This window comes from Fukomys damarensis, unplaced genomic scaffold (assembly GCF_012274545.1).
Source record: "Fukomys damarensis isolate Sample0158 unplaced genomic scaffold, DMR_v1.0_HiC HiC_scaffold_19, whole genome shotgun sequence".
NCBI classification, from domain to species: Eukaryota; Metazoa; Chordata; class Mammalia; order Rodentia; family Bathyergidae; genus Fukomys; species Fukomys damarensis.
This window is the reverse complement of record NW_022900931.1, coordinates 17,260,271-17,272,602: the sequence shown is the minus strand read 5'-3', so window position 1 is coordinate 17,272,602 and position 12,332 is coordinate 17,260,271. Positions and strand designations below refer to the sequence as shown.

The 12,332-nt window shown below is 35.7% G+C and overlaps 1 protein-coding gene across 1 annotated transcript in view; it reads right to left on the bottom strand.

The window, feature by feature from the left end:
• Nucleotides 1-11,598: 11,598 nt before the first annotated feature.
• Nucleotides 11,599-12,332, bottom strand: part of Pde3a (phosphodiesterase 3A) — a 291,025-nt gene continuing 290,291 nt past the window's right edge. The window contains 1 exon segment of the mRNA XM_010615815.3: nucleotides 11,599-12,130. Within this exon segment, the coding sequence (XP_010614117.2) occupies nucleotides 11,889-12,130 (242 nt within the window). The 3' untranslated portion in view covers nucleotides 11,599-11,888.

Sequence of the window (12,332 nt, the reverse complement as noted above, 5' to 3'; positions counted from 1 at the left end):
GGGAGAGAGGGAGCCTATTTTAAGACTGAAGAATGGACCAACACAATGCATGTTTGTAATCCTATTCAGAAGGAAACGCTCCAAACAAGAAGATTATGAACCTTGAAAGTTTTATACCTCAGAAATGTGAACATTGTATCAGTATTGGTTGGGGTTTTTTTCTTATTTTTTTAAATAACAAAAGTGTTGCTTTTGTTTAGGGACATAAATCTTTTAGAAGTCCTTACATCTTCTGTACAAATTATTTTCAAAGAAAAAATATGTTGTGTTGGATATCTTGAAAATAACTTTGGGGAGAAGGGGTAGATGTTTTGAGGTATAGATGGAAAAGATTAGCCAAATATTAAATGTTTGAGCTGGATGGTAGTAGCATTCACTATACTATTTTCTCCAGTTTTAATATATTGAAATTTCCCTAGTCAAGTTTTAAATAAATAATAGTAGAGAGGTAAAAGTGTTTGAGAACAGATAGTACACTTGATTTGAGCCAACAGTCCAGAAAGTGATATAAATAACCAATAAATACACTTTAAAATGTTCAATATCACTGGCTCTTTGAGAAATTCACATTAAAACAACACTGAGATTCCATCTCGTGCCAGAAAAAACAGCTACCATCAAGAAATCAACCAGTGACAAATGCTGGTGAGGTTATGGGGGAAAAGGAACCCTTCTCCATTGTTGGTGGAAGTCTAAACTGATACAATCACCATGGAAATCAGTGTGAAGTTTCCTCAAAAAACGAAAAACAGAAAGTCCATTTGACCCAGCTATTCCCCTTCTAGGTCTCTTCCCAAAAGAGTAAAGACATCATATCACGGCCATGTATGTTTACCTATAATTATAACAGCACAGTTCATACTAGGTAAAACTTGGAAAGATCCTATATCCATCAACAGATGAATGGAAAAAGAAAACATGATATTTATGTACCTTGGAATACTACTGTGCTGTAACAAGAAACTAATCATTTATCAGAAAATGGATGCACTTTAAGACCATAATATTAAGTGAAGTAAATCAGACACACAAGATCAAATATAGCATGGTTTCTTGCATATGAAGAACTCAGTATGTAAATACAGTGTGAAATAAAAGACAGATAATAGGCTAAAAGAGTGGAAGAAAAGTCATTGTTATCCAGCATAGACAGGGCATCTAAAATTTAACTTGATTTAGTAACATTGTCTTTTGTGTTTTGGGCTATTAGACTGGTTGTTGATCTCTATATATGACAATTAACTTTATAATGATTTATATAAGAAATGAATCTGATGCTGGCAAAATAAAAGGGGGGCAGAGGGGACAAAGAATCGAGATGCGTTATGTATTGCATGCAATTCCTTACAATGAATGTAATCATTGTATACTGCAAACACGTACCAATAAAAATTAAAATTTAAAGTGTTTAAGGATGAATTTGAATTTATTTCTATAATTGCCTACAAAGCCAAAAGTCACATATGCAAACCCTATTTTCCTCTATTTATTCTGTCTTTTCTTTGACTTCATTCAGCACTTCAGTTAGTTGAGGGTTACTTTTACTGATGGGAAGATCCAAACTTCATTCCTGCAGAGACAAGTTTCTTAGTGGTCCTGTTTTTATTGGGCGGATCTAGTTTCTCACTACATTTACTATTCTGTGTGGTGGGCTCCTTGGAGAATTCTCTGTGTTCCAAACACAATCTCCCTTGCCAAGATGTAGTATCAGAAAATAATTCAGCTTGTTAATTTGGGATCAATCACTTCTTTTCTGGAAGGCTCAATAACAAACAAAATGATCCAACTGCTCTCAATTCTATGGTAATGGGACCATGTATATTCTGATAAAAGTATCCTTTGCTTGGAAAATACATCCCTTAAACAAATAGAAAAAAGGAAGTTTCAGAGGTAGCTTGCTACAGCTTCTTTCTGGGTCCTTTCTGCTTTCCTCCTTGCCATTTCTGGCTTTTGCACTGGGACTACCAATTTCGTGAAGGCACGAGAGAGCACCAGTGGAGCTCATATGACTTCTTTATCTTTATTGTATTGCTCACTCTTTTCACAGGTCCCAAATATATCCATACCCCAATTCCAAGGAACTTTAAATTTATTAGGTTACATTTCAAAGGAGATTTTTTTCATACATAATTAAGGCCTCACCCTTGAAATAGATCATGTGGGCCCCAAGTAATTTCATTAACACTAAAAAGTAGAGAAGTTCTTTTTTTGTTCAGCAGAAGACAGAGATACTTTAGGAAAGAATTTGAAAGCATAAAAACCAAGGGTGTGCCATAGCTGGTTTGCAAATGGGAAAATGAGAAGAGCAACGTCGGAAGGACAGCAGGTGGCCTTAAGAAGCTGACAGAGGTTCTCAGTGGATAAGGGGACCCCAGCCCTTTGTCTGCAAGGAGCTGTATTCAGGCAAAAACTTCAACGCGCCTAGAAGCAGTTTGTGCCCTGAGCTTTCACAGAAGAGCCCAGACTGGCAAATACTTTGATTTTAGTGTTGCAAGAGACTCAAAGCAGAGAACCCAGTCAAGCCCATCTGGACTTCTGACCTACTGAGCTGTGATACATTTGCATTGTTTTAATCCAAGTTCATAGTAATTTATCACTGCCAACATAGAGGGTCCGTAAGTCATCTTACTGTTTCACCGTCTCCAAAGATCAAAGACCAAGCCCTTAGTGAACTTACCTCTGACATCTGGAAAGGAAAAGCCAGTCAAATTAACCATACAGTCAGGAGCTCTTCCATACCAAGTGTTAACTACAAAGGTGAAAACAAATCCTCGATCCCTAACCCAACCCTAGTCCCAGTTTCCCAGAAGACCTCATTCAGCGTGAGCTCAAAAAGGACTTCAAATCTAACCAATTTCAGTAAAATTAGGTCTGGGATTCCTTTAGACCAACCATGATGCCAGAAAACAAAATGTCCAGGACATGAAGTAGCTCCAGGACCAAAATAAGCAAGACGGTTCCTTAAAAGCAGACTAACAAGTAGATCTGCTTTTTTTTCCATCAGTTGAGTTATCTTACCCATATCCCAGACTCCTCCTCATGTGTAACCCCAGGCAGAAGGCGGTGTGGAGAGCTGCATCAAGTGAGGATGAGTGTGAGTAAGGATACACTAATCTGATCTGAGGCTTTCAATTTCAAGTAGCGAGTCATCATTCCATGCCTTTGGCTGAGATCTCAGGCTCTAAGATTTACCCTTCGTACCATGCAATTTAATGCTTTCTCACCAGAGACTGGTTCTGCGACCATGTAATTGCAGGGACAAGATGAAAGTTCCAACTGGAGTGTTCAGCTACTTTCTCCCTCGGCTGAGAATGATAGAGAAAAAAGGGATAAAATGTACAGCTCAGGAAGGAATTGTTAGTCTTATGCTGCTGTGTTGTAAGTGGGATGCTGGGGAGGGAGGGGGGAGGGAGAGAGAGAAACATACGGTAAGAATATATAAATACTCCTTTGAGTATTTGTCTGTATGGTTCCTTTTTGGAGGGAAGGTAGTCTTGGGTGAGAGAATAAAGGGAACATTAAAAATAATAGGCTTACATGTTGGGATTTTGACTCATAGGTAACAGGGAAATCCATACATGTGGATTAAAGAACACATTCCTTGGACGGAAATCACATTTTTACATTGGTTTCTGAGGACTGTGAGTTAGCCGAAATACTCATTTTGACTCATATAAATTATTCATTTCAAACATGTGGAACAATGATATCTAAGCCTGTAAAATCCAAGGACTCTATGTATTAGGTAGCCACAGACTTTATAGAATAAATTGTAGGATTTACAGGATAAATGGCAGCATTATTTTACAGGACTCTGACGTGGAATGTGAGAAATATGACAATCTCGGTTTGAGTCCATTTGACTAAAGGAGTAACTTAGTTGCAGGAAGTTAGGTGATAATTAATGTGGCTAAGCATGATAGCCACAGTGATAGAAAGGAAGATGTCATCATGGGAATATAGATGCACGAAGGGTCCTTGGAAATTCAGACGTGTCAGGGGATGTCTTACTACAAAGTAGTTTGGATACTAGAATCCTGCACTGGACAGGAGAGGAAGATAAGCCTTCAGAAATGTAGAGGAGTTGGCTTGCACAAATGATTACATCAAACATGATACCACAGAATTATTTTATATTATACATTATCTTCACATTGTAACGTCCACATTGAGCAACTATGATACAATGTAACAAGTCTGAATATATAGGTACTGCATGTATCTGTATATATATAAAACCAAGAGGCACTTCCAGTAATTTTGCAAAAAGGGAGCATCAAATAGTGTCTAAGCTAAAAAATAATAAAAATAAATACAATTTATCTATTATGTTTTTCTGTACAGAGTTTACTTTTTACAAAACAATTATAACCGATTAATGGTATTTCTTAACAAATACTTGCAATAGAATATCAGGTATTGCTACATATATTAAGTCCATACAATACAGGTGAGAGGAGAAAATGTTTCCGATTGCAAAATGATCACTTATGTTCCAATACCTCACTCTTGTATCTCTAAAAGTTAATAAATCGGACAAATTTATTAATTAATGAGCATATTTAGTTTTGTTGAGAGTAGTAAGAATTATTGTTAAAAATTGTCAACTATAGGGGACAGCACAAAGATATCCCTGTGGAGACACTTTGGTTGATAATTTTTTGAAAATATTGCTGTGTAGGAACACTAAATTACATCAGTTCCATACTCTCTGATTTACAAATATTATATGAGGCCAAATATTTGGGACATGCTAAATTAGAATTACATAATGACACTGTTATTTTGGTCAAGATGAGGAAACTGTTCAAAACAACAGGTCTATCAGAAATCAGAACATATTTTCACATCAGAAATCAAGTCCAATTAACCAAACTAACCAAAACCACTCTGGATTCAGAATAAAGTTCTTCTAGTTTCTTATGCTAATATCATTATAGAAAAACAAGGAGAATTTGATATTTATTGTGTTTCATTCAGAGTTCTAGAATACTTATAAAAGCACCAATTTTTCATTTTGTGCTTTGTATGATGAAAATCTCTAGGAAGAAATATCAAGGTATAGATTCAGTAATATTTATTTCCAGTGCTTGTTAACTAATAAATTGTCCTTTTTGGAGCAAAAATTGTATGAATTCTTATGTGAGAATATATTAAGACATAAACTGACACTCATAAGTGAGAAAAAGTTATGCAAACATCATATGCTAAAAGTCTCATGCAAATATTTCATAGAGTATAAAAATTAGTTATTTCTTAAACTAATGAATAAATATATATTAAAAGTCAAGCCATTAAAATCTCACTAACAGGTAATATATAGATATGTTAGTGTTATTGTTTAGGGATGGCAACACTATAGTACTAGATTATGCTTATAAATAGCTAAGGTGAAACATAGATTTGAGTCATAAAAATAATACATTGAAAATTTTAAAGAGAGGTGGCAGGAGACAATTCTATCAATCAACAAGTAATAGTCACAAAAATATTTTAGTTATTTTTAATTTCACATTAATAAACCGAGTATTTTGCCATACTATAGGGAACAACATGACTAGACTAAAAAATCCTTCCCTTCAAAAGGTATTTAAGCAGCAGTTTCCAATCCGTAAAGGCTAATTCACATTCAGAAACACGTATAAGTACTCAGGACAGTAAGCAAAGGAGGGCTGAAATATGGATCCACCATGCCATCCTGGTCCAGAGTGACTAAGGTCTAAATTGCTTTCTCACTGAGATGAAGGGGTGTCTTGGAATATGCTTTGAGTTTTAGGTAACACTGGCTCCCAGTACTCAGCTCTGAAGTTTTCTCTTCTTAGCATCATGGATCTCACAATGAAACCAGAGGTCATTTAGATCTTGATGTAAAAGTCATTCCTTTTTCCTTATTATGGCAGACAGAATTTCAGATTACTTTTTCTTTATCAATATTTAGTCAGAGAACTGACACTGTGGATAAGCTGTATTTTTCTTTTTTCAGTATGATTGGGGCTTCTCTGAATTCTTTGGATTTTCTAAGAAAAAAGGATGGATTCCTTGCTGTAGTGTGTTTCATTTGAAAGAGATACTTTCAATGCCACTGAAAATTTAAAGCATTTAAAATATTTTAAACACCTTTCTATTAATGTTTCAAATTCCAACCTACCATTTCAGCATGCTTGATAGATGAATGCAGATGGTTATTCAACTGATCAGTGCTTCCTCTGTGAAAGTTAAGATTAATAATACTTAATTTTTTTTGTAGCGAAGTATTTGGATTTTGAACTGGGTTAGTGTTTAGTAAAATAAAATCTATCACAATATACCATTTACTGTTGGGTAATACATTGTTTTGCCTTGGGAAACTGGGAAAAAGCTTAAATTTTAACACTTTTATTAATCTTATGTATTGGAAACTTTATAACACTTGCTCTACAAAGGACAAGAAGGCATTAGAAAAATAAATGTCCAACAGTTTTGTTACATGATACTGAGTCTGGATATGGCAAAGTATTCAATGTCTCAGTATCACGGAAAGTCATTTTCTGGGTCTCAGATTAATTTCATTAAAAAATTCAACACAGTTTTGGTTCAAGAGAAGTAAAATTTAAATATATTGGTAGTGCTTACATATGAAAATTTAACATTACTATTTTGCAAACGGGTTGTTTGACTAAATTATTTTCATGTTTGAAAAACCACTTCTTGACATGGAGCAATGAGAAAAAGTTTTTTGAAATGGACACGGTGAACATTTCTTTTCTATAAGGAGAAGTGCTGGCTCTTCGTCTGTGCACCACAACCCTCTTGAGAAGAAGAAATACAGGGACAAAATTACATGGCAACATGCTCAACCTTAAAGACATGATAAAGAGAACTAGCTGCCTTTACACAAGAAATCTGGCCTATTCTCAAAGCCTTAAGCTTATGTCAAAAGCCAGTGTTGCTTTCCATCCATACATAGTTCTGTATATTTTAAGGTTTCATCTACATTAAAATAACTTATACTGGATCTTTTCGATTCAGTAGACTGGGTTCCACCAAATAGTTAAAGCCTTAATCATTGGGTTTTGTGCCTCCGAACATATTCGGAGCGCACACGCACACACATACACACAACATACAAAAGCTCAATGATTTCCATCACCATTGTCAACCCACTGTTAGAATAATTCCCTAGCGTGCATAACAAGATCAATTCAGGTAAAACAGAAAGCACCCATTAGGTAAGGTAAAAGCAACAGTATTTTAACAAACGCCATGTGTGAAGCAATAGCAAAACCGCCTAACATTTGCGGCACATAACATCAACTTTAAAATGTCCTTATTTTCTGAAAATGGATCATTGGTGTGAAACCAATACTTACATAAAACTCAGTTTAAGTTATCTAAATGATAGTTTACAGTCGACTCCTTGCTTACAGTTTCATTCCAAAATGAATTTCCCAGAAGAACTTGAATATTTTCTAGAGGAACAGATTGCGAAAACACGATGTGCATACAGACCACCAAACTACACATTCCCTCTTTGATTAGAAATCCGCAGAATAATTTATTTTCAGAATACATGTCACCTCAAATGCCTGATTTCTTAACCTTAAATCTGAACTTGAGCAGGTTTTTAAAATGCACAATATCATAACTTTATCATAGCAAATTAATAGCTTTTCCTCATAGAGATGATGAGGGAAACGAATAACCTAGAATAATGGTCTTAAATTTTTTCTTGCTTGTTAGGCAAGATGATGGTGGAAACCCAGCTTGGTTTCAAAGTACACGTGTTAACTCTTAATCATCTGAAGTTGAGCTAGTCGCATCTAGCATTTTGCTGGTATATTTTCTACACACACACTATCTGGTAGTTTGTAGAATATGGAGAATCCTGATTTTTTTTTTTTTACTATGAAAGCTCACAGAACCCCACCAGACTGCTAGTTTGAAAGGCCTTTTGCAAATGGCGTATACATCAGGAGAGGCATTAAGTGGGAATTAACTAAGGAGAGAATTATAGTAAGACCCTTTTGATGGTTTTCCTTATTGTTTTAGAAATATTGTAACTGACAAGAATGGTGGAGATCACCATTACACAGAAACACAAAGAATTCTCTCAAAGTAGGGTATAAATGATTTGGGAGCTATTAAGTTCTCATTGGTCAGGATTTGTTCATCAGACAAATACTTCAAGTTTTATAGCAATCATTTCAAACTTTAGACTTTATTTACAATGGTAATTTTCATATTTTTATTACTTAGAAAATAATTTATATTTTTCCATCATTTAAACAAAGCTCCTGCCTTCTGCACGGCTTTTACCGTTAGGAAAGTTCTCTGGGAAGGGAGGAAAGGGGACATGGGGAAAATCGCACATAAACCATCTACGTACAGCTAATGAACAGTCTGCGTGACATTCCATATCTTTCCTTTAACATTACTGGGATTGCAATGGTTAGGATTTGTCCAGCGATTCAAGCAAAACAGAGCAGACAGAATTGGGTATTATGTCCTTAATAAGTAGAGGCTTTCTGAAACATAACATGAAGAAACTCCTTCATGTTAGATGAAGACCGATATAGAAATATTCCTGTACAGAACTACTATCTTCATCTAAGGACAAAAGCAGATCTTGCATAAATGACAAAAATAATAGTAATTTTACAGTTAAGAAGAAAAGCAAAAGTGGTGTTTCAGCCAAGAAAATAATATTCTAAATAAATATTCGACTTAGATCACTGGAAAGACAGCCTATTAGCATGTTGAAAATGACACCAACAACACACAGAATATACTTGGACTTTGACTTAATGGAGAGCAATGAGTTCTAATTTTTCCCATTGATTTTTATGGCTGTCTAAAAAATTATCCTTTTCCCTAACTGTGCTAGAAACTCCTTCATTCGAAAGACCTGAGTTTATCTAATGGCACCTATAAGTAGGCTCATATAACAATGTAGTAATTGCAACAAATAACACTGGCACCACAGGAAGTAAGCTCTGAAGATGGAAGTGAACACAGTAATATTGCTGTCACCAAGGAGGCAAAAACATCACCAGCGGAAAATACCTTTATATGTTCCTAGGCATCCTCGGAGATGGCCCAGGTTTGTATCAAAGTTACACATTTGGTGGATCTCCAGCCTTTCAACTGACATCTAGTCTAAACATAATGGCTATTTAAAAAAATTATCCATCTGCCTGGATTGATGAACACAAATCTGGAACTGAGATATTCTCATTGTTTAGGTCCTTAATACTCCTGGTATTTCAGGTACCTTAAAACAAAGCAAATAAACACAACCAGGCAGTGGCTAAGACCTCCTGGCTGGCTTAGGCTTTGCAGCTTTAATAAAACTGCTTATATACAGCTATGGGTTCACAATGGCATTGTCATTCCAATCACCTAGCTTTTCCCTATATTTATATTAACTCTACAGACATATAACCATTTGGAAAAGGGAAAAAGATTAATGTAAGTACAATGGTATGTCAGCCTCTTCCTTTTGTTTTTTATTTGCAAGGGATACACAACAGCTCAATTCACTGAAGAAATATATTTGACTCACAGTAAATTTTGCAAATGTAGAGACACACAGGCAATGCTAAGAAAATGGAAACAATTCAGTAAGTGCTAAATAATGAAGACCTGGTGTTAACACAGAAGTAACACTGAAACAGATTATAATTATTTAGCTAAAGTCTGCATCCATTGGATAGTTTTTATATTTTCCTCTGTACTGGAAACTTTGCCTTAAAACCATGTTGATTATCTTATCGTGGTACCATTGCCTAATTTAAAAAATGCTATGGATTACTGTAAAATCATGCTTTGGTAGGGGAGAATTTACATTTGTGAGAAACAAAGGATTTTTTTTTCAATGTAAACACTCCTTTCTATGACTTCAGAGAAGGTAAACAGTAGAAATTACAATCAAGATTTTCTTGGAAACGACGGTTGCTTAGACAATGAGCAATCTGTATATAGAATGGGAGGAGGAATTATAACCAAATCTATGGTGGAGAGAAAGGGACACCAACTATAAAAATTGGAGCTGGTTAACTCTTTCATCTTGAAGTCAAAGATTCAAAATTCATTCAATTAGCAAAAGTTACTACTGGAAAAAATTTTTCAGCATCCTCATTAAATTAGCATAAATAATTGCATGAGATTATCGTTTATACTAGAATAGGTAGATGAATGGTTACCCACAGACCTCCATGCAAACAAAATTATCATCTTATTCCTAGGGTTGGAGATAGCTACCACGTATAAAAATGGTGATTAAAATATAACTTTATAAAAATGTTTCCCTTTTCCCTTTTTTGTTTTTTAAAAAAGAGTTTACTATCTACAGAAACCAAAAAAAAAAAAAAGTTCTTATATATTTACATCACATAACTACTCATGACATATATAATAATATGAAATAAAATATTGAAAGTGAGTATCAACTTTTTAAATAGAGGTTTGGCTCACAGCATAAACAAGTGTAGATAAACAAACCAAAAAAAAAAGAAAAAAAAACTTTCAAAATAGCCCAATCACTAAATAATCCTTCTACAAACTTCCCTGTCAAAAGAAGCGTGATAACAGGCCAGACTGCAGACAGAGGTTTCCATCACACAGTGTATGAAATACCACACAGAGGGAGTCAGAGGGGCCTTCACTCCCAAAGACAATCTTCTACAGCTGTCAAGGACCGTGTCTTCCTTACGTCAACACCAAAAATCTAAGTTGCGATGTTTTTTCATCTCTTGCCAGGAAACCCATAGTGAATTTCTGTTTGCCTTTCTTTTCTTCCTAATATATGATTTGCAGCAAATCAAGAAGACACAGGAGATACTATTAAGTATAATTTCCCATATCTCTGGCATCCTTTTAGAACTCTTACCTGCCTGCAGCTCCTTTTGGGTGTTTAAAGAATGCCAGCCCCTTAAAAGGTGATTTGATCTTAGGTAAGTGACACACATACTCACAAGCAGCTCATATATACTCATTAGCGAAATAGACTGGAAAATGCCTCCATCTTCCAGGATTGAGCCTGGAGCGCCTCCAAGTGGTGGACAGCAGTAGTACCAATCACGTGGCCCTTGAATGCCCTCCAAGTGAAAAGACCTCTAGCTAAATAAAGGGCATTTGGAATGGCTGCCTTTCAAAGACTCTCCAGAGCGAGTTTCCTTCTGTTTGTTCACATGTACTAAGTCATCTACTACTGCTATTCTACAAACTACTGAAACCATAAAAATGTCTCTACTTTTACAAACACATTCACACAAACTCTCTCCTCTTACAGAAACACAGAAACACACACACACACACACACACACACAGTGTTGGCAGGATATATCAGAATTCAAATAATTCTCTGGAACTTTCATCCCTCAGTCTGAAGAGCTAAAGCTGCTTAGTCGTAACCTACATTAGCTGCACCATTTTCATGCTAAGTCACATCACTTCCCATGCATTTTGTTTTCCTTTATGATTTATTATCACAGTGACCACTATGTGTCTTAAATGAACATCACTAAAATGTGGAGTCAGTAATCCTGGCTTTCAGTGTGTATGCACACACGTGTGTGTGTGTGTGTTTGCATGCGTGTGTGTGACTATGTTTTATATATATCTATGTGGGAGCCTATACACACACACACACATATATATTTCCTCCATACAAAAAAAAAATATCCACAGAAGCTGGTGTTGTGGTGTGAAAGCTTCTTGGAGCAGCAGTTTTTAACAATGTACCTCACTGTAAAAATAAACACATAAAATGCAAAGGACCCCAAAGTGCAATAGCCATTTCCCCATCTTCTTTCATTTCTACAGTGTTGTGTCTAAGTGTTGTGCTGGCTTGAAAAGGAGTCCATGACAAATCAACATATGTTTGGAAACTCAGCCCGTTCTATGCAGGGTCACTGGTTTGGCTTTGGAGCCAGGGTTTCCTCTGCTCTTGGTTTCCCTTTTTCTTCCTCCTCTTCCTCAATGGCCTGGATTTGCTCTGAGGCATGCTGCTGAGCAGACTGGTCCAGGGCTGGATTTGCAATGCCAGACAATTGCTGCTCCTCCTCAATGACTTTCTTCCACATCTTATGGTTCTGCAAGAGGTGCTGAGTTATTTGGCAGTAGATTTTCCTCCTTTTGAAAGTTTTCTTTCCTAAAAAAAATTGGAACACCAAATTGTATATTTATTGGTAGGCTGAGCACATAGAAATAATTTTCTTTCATATTGATAATGACTTGAGCCTGGGATTTAGCTCAGTGGTTCCACCACCTGCCTTGCAAGCGCAGGGACTCGAGTTCCATCCCCGGTACCAAAAAAAAAAAAAAAAAAAAAAAAAAAAAAAAAGAGTTAAGAA